The sequence below is a fragment of the Siphateles boraxobius genome, unplaced genomic scaffold (genome assembly GCF_051911475.1).
Source record: "Siphateles boraxobius isolate OS27281-9 unplaced genomic scaffold, OSU_SipBor_1 124, whole genome shotgun sequence".
Lineage (NCBI taxonomy): Eukaryota > Metazoa > Chordata > Actinopteri > Cypriniformes > Leuciscidae > Siphateles > Siphateles boraxobius.
This window is the reverse complement of record NW_027508727.1, coordinates 217501-232500: the sequence shown is the minus strand read 5'-3', so window position 1 is coordinate 232500 and position 15000 is coordinate 217501. Positions and strand designations below refer to the sequence as shown.

The 15000-nt window shown below is 50.4% G+C and overlaps 1 protein-coding gene across 2 annotated transcripts in view; it reads left to right on the top strand.

Moving 5' to 3' along the window:
• whamm (WASP homolog associated with actin, golgi membranes and microtubules) overlaps positions 1-15000 on the top strand; it is a 29075-nt gene that overhangs the window by 354 nt on the left and 13721 nt on the right. For both annotated transcript variants that reach the window (XM_077224392.1, XM_077224400.1), the window contains exons 1-5: positions 1-255; positions 1111-1284; positions 1388-1538; positions 1695-1864; positions 13327-13474. The exon at positions 1-255 is cut by the window's left edge and continues 354 nt beyond it. In XM_077224392.1, the coding sequence (XP_077080507.1) occupies positions 1-255; positions 1111-1284; positions 1388-1538; positions 1695-1864; positions 13327-13474 (898 nt within the window). The remainder of the gene's footprint in view (positions 256-1110; positions 1285-1387; positions 1539-1694; positions 1865-13326; positions 13475-15000) is intronic.

Here is a 15000-nt window from a genome sequence, read left to right as displayed (position 1 = left end):
CTGACGCGCTTCCGGGAGGCGAGCGTGTGGGACCTGTTGTTCTCCAACGCGCCGCGGTGCGATGCTGACGCGCATTGCAGGCAGCTGGAGCGGTACTTCAGCAACGCCGTGGACGCTTGCGGCCGTAAGATCGTGCTGGACGCGCTGTTCAGCGTCACTGAGGCAGACGAGCGCGAGTACTTCGAAAACCTGCAAGAGTTTAAATGCAAAGCGATGCGGGACGAGATTACGCGCGCCAAAGACGCGTTGCGTGCGGTGAGCCGCGACACTGACCCGGACCTGAGTGCTGTTCTATTCTATTCTATTCTATTCTATTCTATTCTATTCTATTCTATTCTATTCTGGTCTGTTCTGTTCTGATTTATTATGTTTTATTATATTCTATTATGTTATATTCTATTCTGTTTTATTCTATTCTACTATTCTGTTCTATTCTCTTCTGTAGTACACTATTCTGTACTATTCTTTTCTGTTCTATTCTATTACACCATTCTATTCCATTCCACTATTCTATTCTGTTCTATTATATTCTGTTTTGTTAAGCGACTTTGGGCTTGTGGAAAGGCAGTATATAAATACAACTTTTCTTCCTCCTCTTCTATTCTATTCTACTATTATGTCCTATTCTATTCTACTATTCTATTCTGTTCTATTCTATTTTATTTTTCGATTCTGTTCTATTCTAATTCTATTCTATACTGTACTATTCTTTTCCGATCTATTCCATTATATTCTGTTCTTTTCTATTGTGTTCTATTCTATTGTACTATTCTGTTCTATTCTACTTTTCTTTTCTATTCTATTCTATTTTATTTTTCTATTCTGTTCTATTATAATCATTTTCTATACTATTCTGTACTATTCTTTTCTGATCTATTCCATTATTTTATTCTGTTCCATTCTATTCTATTCTTCTATTCTATTCTATTCTGTTCTTTTCTATTCTACTATTCTGTTCTAACCCTACTATTCTAATTCTATTCTGTTGTGTTATATTCTATTCTACTATTCTGTTCTGTTGTCCCGTTCTGCTGTTTGTTGTTGTTGTTGATCTCATCATGATGACGAGCCTCTTCTGTCGTTGTGTTGTTGTGTTGTGTGGTTCCTCAGCTGGTTCAGACTCACTCCAGCGCTGACGGACTCCTGCGACTGATGAAGATCTATGAGGAGGAAGATGAGGCTTATAGAGAGTTTGTGAGTGTTGCGACTCAGTTCTACCAGAACCTTCTGCAGCCCTTCAGAGACATGAGAGAGATCGCCTCGCTTTACAAGACCGAGATTCTGGTACACACACACATCAGAACATCACCCTCACAGATCAACATGATGTCAGAAGCAGCAGAAGTTGATGGACAGTGTGTGTGCGTGTGTGTGTGTGTGTGTTCAGAAATGTCTTCAGTACGAGGAACTGGGGCCGAAGCGTGTGTGTGAACTGAAGACAGAGATGAACGAATGGAGTCAACGAGGAGAATCAGCCGTTCACTCAATACAGGACAACACAGCAGAGTACTTTAAAGACACTTCCAGAGCCCTGACAGGTCACACACACACACACACACACACACACACACACACACACACACACACACACACACACACACACACACACACACACACACTATCATCTGTGAGTTGAGTGTGATATCTCTGCTGATAGTGTGTGTGTGTGTGTGTGTGTGTGTGTGTTCCTTCAGGTATGGTGAAACAGATGGAGCAGGATCAGAAGAGATTTGGCCACGCCTCTTGGGCAATGGCCACGCCCAGACAAGAGAAACTCAGAATCCTATTGGCTAAAGAGACACTGCAGCACATGAGGGCCAAAGAGATGTGCATCAAACGCAAGAGAGTCGAGATCCGAGAGCAGGTGGAGTGTGTGTGTTTGTGTGTGCGTGTGTGTGTGTGTTTGTGTGTGCGTGTGTGTGCGTGTGCGTGTTTGTGTGTGTGTTTGAATGAATGTGTGTGTGTCTGGGTGTGTGTGCGCGCGCCTGTGTCTGGGTGTGTGTGTGTGTGTGTGTGTGTGTGTGTACAAGTGTATAATTGTTATATCAGGTTACATATCATTAGCCTGTGTGTGACACTGTAGACTTTTTGTATTTTAACACAGAAAAATGTCTCCGGTTACTATCGTAACCTCGGTTTCCTGAGAGCGGTAACTCAACATTGCGTGAGCTATGACGCAGCTGGAACTGTATTATATCCCGCAGTGAGAATAGCGAACATAAGCCCTTAGAACCGGGGTCAAGCTGCACCCGCCACGAAAAGACAGACAGTGAGCCAATAGCCGCGCCGCTAGGAGTGCTGGCATCTGATAGGCGGAACTAGATCAATGAAACATCAGCGACCCTGTCAAAATTTGCATATCTAAACGCAATGAAACGAAGGCTGCACTGATCCAGGGCAGACACAACACAATAAGCACTCAAGCATGAGGGTTAAACACAGTGTCAACGTAGCCTCGTCTCGGCCGGAGAGTAACGATGCAGTCGTCGGGTCCGAAACAAATACAATCATCGTTCACCGAGAACACGTGTAAGTCTCCAATGCACTTCAGAGAGGCGAGAGCAAGAGCAAAGCCGTTTTCAGGGAGAGCTCCTTAACCGCAGTCGAAGCTAGGGGCTTGAACCTAGAGCTAGATCCCATGTGAAGGATACAATCTCCTGAGAAATCTGGCCACCAGAGTGTGTTTACCGATCGATTGCCTGTCAACCGGAGAACGAAAAGAAACATTAGTGGCCACATACACATTCAGCGTGGATGGCTAACTCCCGCTATCCAGTCTGTGGATGCGCAACGCATCCGACACGGGACAGATCACCGGGTCGACATGGCTGTCCTGGCACTATTTTCAAAAACTCCCCATTTCAGAGCATAAAGGCGCCCAGTAGAAGCGCGCGACTCCGCGAGTGTGTCCAGCACTCGTGAAGGCAGATTGTTTAGCTCACGCATGTTTAGCTTAGCGGCCACGCATGAAGTTTCCTCAGCTCTGGTGCCATATCGTGCCGTTTGCCTGCGACAACGAGTCCTTCCATGGGAGAGCCGCCATTACCTCTCTCAGGTGTGCAAACCAGGGCTGGTTCGGCCAGTTTGGGGGCACGAGGATCCCTGACGCTCTCCTCCCGGATTCTGCATAACACCATAGGCAGAATTTTTTACCGGAGGGAATGCGCAAAGCCTGACTCTCGGCCAACGGGATGTGTGAGCATCTCCCGTACACAGGGAGTGAGATAGTGAGAAGAACGTCTGACTGTGTTGACTTGTTCTCATGTTCTCACTCGTGTTCTCGCTCGTTTTCTCACTTGTTTTCTCGCTCGTTTTCTCGCTCGTTTTCTCGCTCGTTTTCTCGCTGGTGTTCTCGTGTTCTCACTCATTTTTTTTGGCCTCGTTTTTTCGCTTGTTTTCTCGCTGGTGTTCTCGTGTTCTCACTCGCGTTCTCGCTCGTTTTCTCGCTTGTTTTCTCGCTCGTTTTCTCGCTCGTTTTCTCGCTCGTTTTCTCGCTGGTGTTCTCGTGTTCTCACTCGCGTTTTCTCGCTCGTTTTCTCGCTCGTTTTCTCGCTGGTGTTCTCGTGTTCTCACTCGCGTTTTCTCGCTCGTTTTCTCACTTGTGTTCTCGTTTTCTCGCTCGTTTTCTCACTTGTGTTCTCGTTCGTTTCTTCGCTTTCTTGCTCGTGTTCTCGCTTGTTTTCTCGCTCGTGTTCTCGCTCGTGTTCTCGCTCGTGTTCTCGTTCGTTTTCTCGCTCGTGTTCTCGTTCGTTTCTTCGCTTTCTTGCTCGTGTTCTCGCTTTCTTGCTCGTGTTCTCGCTTGTTTTCTCGCTCGTGTTCTCACTCGTGTTCTCACTCATGTTCTCGCTCGTGTTCTCGCTCGTTTTCTCACTCGTGTTCTCACTCATGTCTCGCTCGTGTTCTCGCTCGTGTTCTCGCTCGTGTTCTCGCTCGTGTTCTCGCTCGTGTTCTCGCTCGTGTTCTCGCTCGTGTTCTCGCTCGTGTTCTCGTTTTCTCGCTCGTGTTCTCGCTCGTGTTCTCGTTTTCTCGCTCGTGTTCTCGCTCGTGTTCTCGCTCGTGTTCTCGCTCGTGTTCTCGTTTTCTCGCTCGTGTTCTCACTCGTGTTCTCGCTCATTTTCTCGCTCGTGTTCTCGCTCGTGTTCTCACTCGTGTTCTCGTTTTCTCGCTCGTGTTCTCGTTTTCTCGCTCGTTTTCTCACTTGTGTTCTCGTTTTCTCGCTCGTTTTCTCACTTGTGTTCTCGTTCGTTTCTTCGCTTTCTTGATCGTGTTCTTGCTTTCTTGCTCGTGTTCTCGCTTGTTTTCTCGCTCGTTTTCTCACTTGTGTTCTCGTTTTCTCGCTCGTTTTCTCACTTGTGTTCTCGTTCGTTTCTTCGCTTTCTTGCTCGTGTTCTCGCTTGTTTTCTCGCTCGTGTTCTCGCTCGTGTTCTCGCTCGTGTTCTCGCTCGTGTTCTCGTTCGTTTTCTCGCTCGTGTTCTCGTTCGTTTCTTCGCTTTCTTGCTCGTGTTCTCGCTTTCTTGCTCGTGTTCTCGCTTTCTTGCTCGTGTTCTCGCTTGTTTTCTCGCTCGTGTTCTCACTCGTGTTCTCGCTCGTGTTCTCGCTCGTTTTCTCACTCGTGTTCTCACTCATGTCTCGCTCGTGTTCTCGCTCGTGTTCTCGCTCGTGTTCTCGCTCGTGTTCTCGCTCGTGTTCTCGCTCGTGTTCTCGTTTTCTCGCTCGTGTTCTCGCTCGTGTTCTCGTTTTCTCGCTCGTGTTCTCGCTCGTGTTCTCGCTCGTGTTCTCGCTCGTGTTCTCGCTCGTGTTCTCGCTCGTGTTCTCGTTTTCTCGCTCGTGTTCTCACTCGTGTTCTCGCTCATTTTCTCGCTCGTGTTCTCGCTCGTGTTCTCGCTCGTGTTCTCGCTCGTGTTCTCGTTTTCTCGCTCGTGTTCTCGTTTTCTCGCTCGTTTTCTCACTTGTGTTCTCGTTTTCTCGCTCGTTTTCTCACTTGTGTTCTCGTGTTCTCGTTCGTTTTCTCGCTCGTGTTCTCGTTCGTTTCTTCGCTTTCTTGATCGTGTTCTTGCTTTCTTGCTCGTGTTCTCGCTTGTTTTCTCGCTCGTGTTCTCACTCGTTTTCTCGCTCGTGTTCTCGCTCGTGTTCTCGCTCGTGTTCTCGCTCGTGTTCTCGTTCTTTTTCTCGCTCGTGTTCTCGTTCTTTTTCTCACTCGTGTTCCGTGTTCTCGCTCGTTTTCTCGCTCGTGTTCTCAATTCTCGCTCGTGTTCTCGTTTTCTCGCTCGTGTTCTCGCTCGTTTTCTGCCTCGTGTTCGCACTCGTCTTCTCGCTCGTCTTCTCGCTCGTTTTCTCGCTCGTGTTCTCGCTCGTGTTCTCGCTTGTGTTCTCCCTCGTGTTCTCGCTCGTGTTCTCGTTCTTTTTCTCGCTCGTTTTCCGTGTTCTCGCTCGTTTTCTCGCTCGTGTTCTCAATTCTCGCTCGTGTTCTCGTTTTCTCGCTCGTGTTCTCGCTCGTTTTCTGGCTCGTGTTCGCACTCGTGTTCTCACTCGTGTTCTCGTTTTCTTGCTCGTGTTCTCGCTTGTTTTCTCGCTCATGTTCCTTGCTCGTGTTCTCTCTCCTGTTCTCGCTCGTGTTCTCGCTCGTGTTCTCCCTCCTGTTCTCGCTCGTGTTCTCGTTCGTTTTCTGGCTCGTGTTCCGTCTTCTCGCTCGTTTTCTCGCTCGTGTTCTCATTTTCTCGCTCGTGTTCTCGTTTTCTCGCTCGTGTTCTCGCTCGTGTTCTCGCTCGTGTTCTCGCTCGTGTTCTCGTTCGTGTTCTCGCTCGTGTTCTCGCTCGTGTTCTCGCTCGTGTTCTCGTTTTCTCGCTCGTGTTCTCGTTTTCTCGCTCGTTTTCTCACTTGTGTTCTCGTGTTCTCGTTCGTTTTCTCGCTCGTGTTCTCTTTCGTTTTTCGCTTTCTTGATCGTGTTCTTGCTTTCTTGCTCGTGTTCTCGCTTGTTTTCTCGCTCGTGTTCTCGCTCGTGTTCTCGCTCGTGTTCTCCCTCGTGTTCTCGCTCGTGTTCTCGTTCTTTTTCTCGCTCGTGTTCCGTGTTCTCGCTCGTTTTCTCGCTCGTGTTCTCAATTCTCGCTCGTGTTCTCGTTTTCTCGCTCGTGTTCTCGCTCGTTTTCTGGCTCGTGTTCGCACTCGTCTTCTCGCTCGTCTTCTCGCTCGTCTTCTCGCTCGTGTTCCCGCTCGTGTTCCCGCTCGTGTTCTCCCTCGTGTTCTCCCTCGTGTTCTCGTTCTTTTTCTCGCTCGTGTTCCGTGTTCTCGCTCGTTTTCTCGCTCGTGTTCTCAATTCTCGCTCGTGTTCTCGTTTTCTCGCTCGTGTTCTCGCTCGTTTTCTGGCTCGTGTTCGCACTCGTGTTCTCGTTTTCTTGCTCGTGTTCTCCCTCGTGTTCTCGCTCGTGTTCTCGTTCGTTTTCTGGCTCGTGTTCCGTCTTCTCCCTCGTTTTCTCGCTCGTGTTCTCATTTTCTCGCTCGTGTTCTCGTTTTCTCGCTCGTGTTCTCGCTCGTGTTCTCGCTCGTTTTCTCGCTCGTGTTCGCACTCGTGTTCTCACTCGTGTTCTCGTTTTTTTGCTCGTGTTCTCGCTTGTTTTCTCGCTCGTGTTCCGTGTTCTCGCTCGTGTTCTCGCTCGTGTTCTCGCTCGTTTTCTCGCTCGTGTTCTCGCTCGTTTTCTCGCTCGTGTTCTTGCTTGTGTTCTCGCTCGTGTTCTCGTTTTCTCGCTCGTGTTCTCGCTCGTGTTCTCGTTTTCTCGCTTGTGTTCTCGTTTTCTCGCTCGTTTTCTCGTTCGTGTTCTCGCTCGTGTTCTCCCTCGTGTTCTCGCTCGTGTTCTCGTTCGTTTTCTGGCTCGTGTTCCGTATTCTCGCTCGTTTTCTCGCTCGTGTTCTCATTTTCTCGCTCGTGTTCTCGTGTTCTCGATTTCTTGCTCGTGTTCTCGCTTGTTTTCTCGCTCGTGTTCTCACTCGTGTTCTCACTCATGTCTCGCTCGTGTTCTCGCTTGTTTTCTAGCTCATGTTCTCGGTCGTGTTCTCGCTCGTTTTCTTGCTCGTGTTCTCGCTCATTTCTCGCTAGTTTTCTCGCTCGTGTTCTCACTCGTGTTCTCGCTCGTGTTCTCGCTCGTTTTCTCGCTCGTGTTCTCGCTCGTTTTCTCGCTCGCTTTCTCGCTCGTGTTCTCGCTCGTGTTCTCCCTCGTGTTCTCGCTTGTGTTCTCGTTCTTTTTCTCGCTCGTGTTCCGTGTTCTCGCTCGTTTTCTCGCTCGTGTTCTCAATTCTCGCTCGTGTTCTCGTTTTCTGGCTCGTGTTCTCGCTCGTTTTCTGGCTCGTGTTCGCACTCGTGTTCTCACTCGTGTTCTCGTTTTCTTGCTCGTGTTCTCGCTTGTTTTCTCGCTCATGTTCCGTGTTCTCGCTTGTTTTCTCGCTCGTTTTCTGGCTCGTGTTCCGTCTTCTCGCTCGTTTTCTCGCTCGTGTTCTCATTTTCTCGCTCGTGTTCTCATTTTCTTGCTCGTGTTCTCGTTTTCTCGCTCGTTCTCGCTCGTGTTCACGCTCGTGTTCTCCCTCGTGTTCTCGCTCGTGTTCTCGCTCGTTTTCTGGCTCGTGTTCCATCTTCTCGCTCGTTTTCTCGCTCGTGTTCTCATTTTCTCGCTCGTGTTCCGTCTTCTCGCTCGTTTTCTCGCTCGTGTTCTCATTTTCTCGCTCGTGTTCTCGTTTTCTCGCTCGTGTTCTAGTTTTCTCGCTCGTGTTCTCGCTCGTGTTCTCCCTCGTGTTCTCACTCGTGTTCTCGTTTTTTTGCTCGTGTTCTCGCTTGTTTTCTCGCTCGTGTTCCGTGTTCTCGCTCGTGTTCTCGCTCGTGTTCTCGCTCGTTTTCTCGCTCGTGTTCTCGCTCGTTTTCTCGCTCGTGTTCTTGCTTGTGTTCTCGCTCGTGTTCTCGTTTTCTCGCTCGTGTTCTCGCTCGTGTTCTCGTTTTCTCGCTTGTGTTCTCGTTTTCTCGCTCGTTTTCTCGTTCGTGTTCTCGCTCGTGTTCTCCCTCGTGTTCTCGCTCGTGTTCTCGTTCGTTTTCTGGCTCGTGTTCCGTATTCTCGCTCGTTTTCTCGCTCGTGTTCTCATTTTCTCGCTCGTGTTCTCGTGTTCTCGCTTTCTTGCTCGTGTTCTCGCTTGTTTTCTCGCTCGTGTTCTCACTCGTGTTCTCACTCATGTCTCGCTCGTGTTCTCGCTTGTTTTCTAGCTCATGTTCTCGGTCGTGTTCTCGCTCGTTTTCTTGCTCGTGTTCTCGCTCATTTCTCGCTAGTTTTCTCGCTCGTGTTCTAGCTCGTGTTCTCGCTCGTGTTCTCGCTCGTGTTCTCGCTCGTTTTCTCGCTCGTGTTCTCGCTCGTTTTCTCGCTCGCTTTCTCGCTCGTGTTCTCGCTCGTGTTCTCCCTCGTGTTCTCGAGACGAGCGAGAACACGAGGGAGAACACGAGCGAGAACACGAGCGAGAAAACTAGAACACGAGCGAGAAAACGAGAACACGAGCGAGAAAATGAGAACACGAGCGAGAAAACGAGCGAGAAGACGGAACACGAGCGAGAAAATGAGAACACGAGCGAGAAAACGAGCGAGAAGATGGAACACGAGCCAGAAAACGAGCGAGAACACGAGCGAGAACACGAGGGAGAACACGAGCGTGAACACGAGCGAGAACGAGCGAGAAAACGAGAACACGAGCAAGAAAATGAGAACACGAGCGAGAAAATGAGAACACGAGCGAGAAAACGAGCGAGAAGACGGAACACGAGCCAGAAAACGAGCGAGAAAACAAGCGAGAACACGGAACATGAGCGAGAAAACAAGCGAGAACACGAGCAAGAAAACGAGAACACGAGTGAGAACACGAGTGCGAACACGAGCCAGAAAACGAGCGAGAACACGAGCCAGAAAACGAGAACACGAGCGAGAATTGAGAACACGAGCGAGAACACGGAACACGAGCGAGAAAAAGAATGAGAACACAAGCGAGAACACGAGGGAGAACACGAGCGAGAACACGAGCGAGAAAGCGAGCGAGAAAACGAGCTCGTGTTCTCGCTCGTGTTCTCGCTCGTGTTCTCGCTCGTGTTCTCGCTCGTTTTCTCGCTCGTGTTCTCGCTCGTTTTCTCGCTCGCTTTCTCGCTCGTGTTCTCGCTCGTGTTCTCCCTCGTGTTCTCGCTTGTGTTCTCATTCTTTTTCTCGCTCGTGTTCCGTGTTCTCGCTCGTGTTCTCAATTCTCGCTCGTGTTCTCGTTTTCTGGCTCGTGTTCTCGCTCGTTTTCTGGCTCGTGTTCGCACTCGTGTTCTCACTCGTGTTCTCGTTTTCTTGCTCGTGTTCTCGCTTGTTTTCTCGCTCATGTTCCGTGTTCTCGCTTGTTTTCTCGCTCGTTTTCTGGCTCGTGTTCCGTCTTCTCGCTCGTTTTCTCGCTCGTGTTCTCATTTTCTCGCTCGTGTTCTCATTTTCTTGCTCGTGTTCTCGTTTTCTCGCTCGTTCTCGCTCGTGTTCACGCTCGTGTTCTCCCTCGTGTTCTCGCTCGTGTTCTCGCTCGTTTTCTGGCTCGTGTTCCATCTTCTCGCTCGTTTTCTCGCTCGTGTTCTCATTTTCTCGCTCGTGTTCCGTCTTCTCGCTCGTTTTCTCGCTCGTGTTCTCATTTTCTCGCTCGTGTTCTCGTTTTCTCGCTCGTGTTCTAGTTTTCTCGCTCGTGTTCTCGCTCGTGTTCTCCCTCGTGTTCTCGCTCGTGTTCTCGTTCGTTTTCTGGCTCGTGTTCCGTCTTCTCGCTCGTTTTCTCGCTCGTGTTCTCATTTTATCGCTCGTGTTCTTGTTTTCTCGCTCGTGTTCCGTCTTCTCGCTCGTTTTCTCGCTCGTGTTCTCATTTTCTCGCTCGTGTTCTCGCTCGTTTTCTCGCTCGTGTTCGCACTCGTGTTCTCACTCGTGTTCTCGTTTTCTTGCTCGTGTGCTCGCTTGTTTTCTCGCTCGTGTTCCGTCTTCTCGCTCGTTTTCTCGCTCGTGTCTCATTTTCTCGCTCATGTTCTTGTTTTCTCGCTTGTGTTCCGTCTTCTCGCTCGTTTTCTCGCTCGTGTTCTCATTTTCTCGCTCGTGTTCTCGTGTTCTCGCTCGTGTTCTCGCTCGTGTTCTTGCTCGTTTTCTCGCTCGTGTTCGCACTCGTGTTCTCACTCGTGTTCTCGTTTTCTTGCTCATGTTCTCGCTTGTTTTCTCGCTCGTGTTCCGTGTTCTCGCTTGTTTTCTCGCTTGTGTTCTCGCTCGTGTTCTCGCTCGTGTTCTCGCTCGTTTTCTCGCTCGTGTTCTCGCTCGTTTTCTCGCTCGTGTTCTCGCTCGTTTTCTCGCTCGTGTTCTCGCTCGTTTTCTCGCTCGTGTTCTCGCTCGTTTTCTCGCTCGTGTTCTCGCTCGTGTTCTCGTTTTCTCGCTCGTGTTCTCGCTCGTTTTCTCGCTCGTGTTCTCGCTCGTGTTCTCGTTTTCTCGCTCGTGTTCTCGCTGGTGTTCTCGCTTTATTACTCGTTTTCTCGTGTTCTCGCTCATTCTCGCTAGTGTTCTCGCTCGTGTTCTCCCTCGTTTTCTCGCTCGTGTTCTCGCTGGTTTTCTCGTTTTCGCGCTCGTGTTCTCGCTCGTGTTCTCGTTCGTATTCTCGCTCGTGTTCTCGTTCGTTTCTTCGCTTTCTTGCTCGTGTTCTCGCTTTCTTGCTCGTGTTCTCGCTTGTTTTCTCGCTCGTGTTCTCACTCGTGTTCTCACTCATGTCACGCTCGTGTTCTCGCTTGTTTTCTAGCTCATGTTCTCGCTCGTGTTCTCGCTCGTTTTCTTGCTCGTGTTCTCGCTCGTTTTCTCGCTAGTTTTCTCGCTCGTGTTCTCGCTCGTGTTCTCGCTCGTGTTCTCGCTCGTGTTCTCGCTCGTGTTCTCGCTCGTTTTCTCGCTCGCGTTCTCGCTCTTTTTCTCGCTCGCTTTCTCGCTCGTGTTCTCCCTCGTGTTCTCGCTTGTGTTCTCGTTCTTTTTCTCGCTCGTGTTCCGTGTTCTCGCTCGTTTTCTCGCTCGTGTTCTCAATTCTCGCTCGTGTTCTCGTTTTCTGGCTCGTGTTCGCGCTCGTTTTCTGGCTCGTGTTCGCACTCGTGTTCTCGTTTTCTTGCTCGTGTTCTCGCTTGTTTTCTCGCTCATGTTCCGTGTTCTCGCTTGTTTTCTCGCTCGTGTTCTCGCTTGTTTTCTCGCTTGTGTTCTCGCTCGTTTTCTCGCTCGTGTTCTCGCTCGTGTTCTCGCTCGTGTTCTCGCTCGTGTTCTCGCTCGTGTTCTCGCTCGTGTTCTCGTTTTCCAGCTCGTGTTCTCGCTCGTGTTCTCGCTCGTGTTCTCGCTCGTTTTCTCGCTCGTTTTCTCGCTCGTGTTCTCGCTCGTGTTCTCGTTTTCCAGCTCGTGTTCTCGCTCGTGTTCTCGCTCGTGTTCTCGCTCGTTTTCTCGCTCGTTTTCTCGCTCGTTTTCTCGCTCGTTTTCTCGCTCGTGTTCTCGTTTTCCAGCTCGTGTTCTCGCTCGTGTTCTCGCTCGTGTTCTCGCTCGTTTTCTCGCTCGTTTTCTCGCTCATGTTCTCGCTCGTGTTCTCGTTTTCCAGCTCGTGTTCTCGCTCGTGTTCTCGTTTTCTGGCTCGTTTTCTCGCTGGTGTTCTCGCTGGTGTTCTCGCTTTCTTGCTCGTGTTCTCGTGTTCTCGCTCGTTCTCGCTAGTGTTCTCGCTCATGTTCTCCCTCGTGTCCTTGCTTGTCTTCTCGCTTTCTTGCTCGTGTTCTCGTGTTCTCGCTCGTTCTCGCTAGTGTTCTCGCTTTCTCGCTCGTGTTCTCGCTCGTGTTCTCGCTGGTGTTCTCGCTGGTGTTCTCGTTTTCTCGCTCGTGTTCTCGCTCGTGTTATCACTGGTGTTCTCGTGTTCTCTTTTCTCGCTCGTGTTCTCGTGTTCTCACTCGTTCTCGCTAGTGTTCTCGCTCGTGTTCTCGTTTTCTCGCTCGTGTTCTCGCTCGTGTTCTCGCTCGTGTTCTCGCTCGTGTTCTCGCTCGTGTTCTCGCTCGTGTTCTCGCTCGTGTTCTCGCTCGTGTTCTCGCTCGTGTTCTCGCTCGTGTTCGCGTTTTCCAGCTCGTGTTCTCGCTCGTGTTCTCGCTCGTGTTCTCGCTCGTGTTCTCGTTTTCTCGCTTGTGTTCTCGCTCGTGTTCTCACTGGTGTTCTCGTTTTCTCGCTCGTGTTCTCGTGTTCTCTTTTCTCGCTCGTGTTCTCGCTCGTTCTCGCTCGTTTTCTCGCTCGTGTTCTCGGTCGTTTTCTCGCTCGTGTTCTCGCTCGTGTTCTCGCTCGTTTTCTCGCTCGTTTTCTCGCTCGTGTTTTCGCTCGTGTTCTCGTGTTCTCGCTCGTTCTCAATCCCCTCCTGGCTCTTAGTGCCCAATGGCAGTCAGCACAGGGAACGCACATGGAGTCCCTGTTGTTGCAGAACTTGTGGTTGTCGGGCGGGTCGATGAGTCCTGCACAAATCTGGCAGACTGAAGCCATCGTATGCGTCGAGAGAGTTTGCTAGTCACACGTGCAGCTTCCACGAGAAAGAGCCCCATGCATTTTATACTGCCCGCAAGCCTGTGAGTATTTGCATACTTCACGACAATTGGCCAGCTGTTCCAAGCTGGCGTTAGCCTATAGGATTTCACCAACAGTGGAGAAGGGAGGAGTTCCCGCTCTCGGAAGAGAGTATTTCCATACTCAAATGCACTTTCAATGTTTATGTCCCAGAACTGGACAGTGATCCAGCAGAGGGAGCTGTTTCACTCTCCTGCAGTGTTTCAAAGTGGAGTTTGTGTATTTCTGTATCTTGTCAATTTATAAGGTCACTTTCACAAACACCCTAATCTGAGTTCAAGGGTTTTAGTGATGGTTACCATGGAGACAATGGTTTAACATATGTCAGACAACTCACACCTGGTTGATAGCAAACGTGTGTGTGCGTGTGTGTGTGCAGATGCACAACGGGGCCGAGTGTGTTAGTGAGCTGACTCTCGTGTGTGTGTGTGTGCAGATGCACAACGGGGCCGAGTGTGTTAGTGAGCTGACTCTCGTGTGTGTGTGTGTGTTCAGAAGCGTAGCGGGGCCTAGTATGTTAGTGAGCTGACTCTCATGTGTGGGTGTGTGTGTGTGTGTGTGTGTGTGTGTGTGTGTATGCGCAGCGGGGCCGAGTGTGTCAGCGAGCTGACTCTCGTGTGTGGGTGTGTGTGTGTGTGTGTATGTGTAGGTGCAGCGGGGCCGAGTGTGTCAGCGAGCTGACTCTTTTGTGTGTGTGTGTGTGCAGATGCGCAGCGGGGCTGTGTGTGTGAGCGAGCTGGAACTCCAGTATTACGAGACGCAGGTGGAACTTCACGACTGCAGGTTTGAGATCCTGAGGAACGAGGAGCTTCTGCTGCTGACGCAGATCCAGACCAGACGGAGACAGATCACAGGTCTAACACACACGCACACGCACTCACACAAACACACACCACGGGTCTAACACACACGCATCCACACAAACACACACCACGGGTCTAACACACACGCACACGCACTCACACAAACACACACCACGGGTCTAACACACACGCACCCACCCTCACACAAACACACACCACGGGTCTAACACACACGCATCCACACAAACACACACCACGGGTCTAACACACACGCACACGCACTCACACAAACACACACCACGGGTCTAACACACACGCATCCACACAAACACACACCACGGGTCTAACACACACGCACACGCACTCACACAAACACACACCACGGGTCTAACACACACGCACCCACCCTCACACAAACACAAACCACGGGTCTAACACACACGGACTCACACAAACACACACCACGGGTCTAACACACACGCACCCACACAAACACAAACACACACCACGGGTCTAACACACACACACACACTCACACAAACACACACCACGTGTCTAACACACACACACGCACACACACTCACACAAATACACACCAAGGGTCTAACACGCACACACACACACGCACACACACCACGGGTCTAACACACACGTACTCACACAAACACACACCACGGGTCTAACACACACACACACACACAAACACACACCACGTGTCTAACACACACACACGCACACACACCACGTGTCTAACACACCCACACGCACACACGCACACACACTCACACAAAGACACACCACGGGTCTAACATATACACACACACTCACACAAACACACACCACTGGTCTAACACGCACACACACTCACATGCACACACACCACGGGTCTAACACACACACACACGCACTCACACAAACACACACCACGGGTCTAACACACACACACACACGCACTCACACAAACACACACCACGGGTCTAACACACACGCACTCACACAAACACACACCACGGGTCTAACACACACGCACCCACACTCACACAAACACACACCACGTGTCTAACACACACGCACCCACACTCACACAAACACACACCACGGGTCTAACACACACACACATACGCACTCACACAAACACACACCACGGGTCTAAAACACACGCACCCACACTCACACAAACACAAACACACACCACGGGTCTAACACACACACACACACACACGCACTCACACAAACACACACCACGGGTCTAACACACACGCACCCACACAAACACACACCACAGGTCTAACACACACGCAACCACACTCACACAAACACACACCACGTGTCTAACACACACACACGCAACAGACACTCACACAAACACACACCACGGGTCTAACATATGCACACACACTCACACAAACACACACCACGGGTCTAACACACACGCACCCACACAAGCACAAACACACATCACGGGTCTAACACACACACACACACACACACTCACACAAACACACACCACGTGTCTAACACACACACACGCGCACACACACACACACTCACACAAACACACTCCACTGGTCTAACAC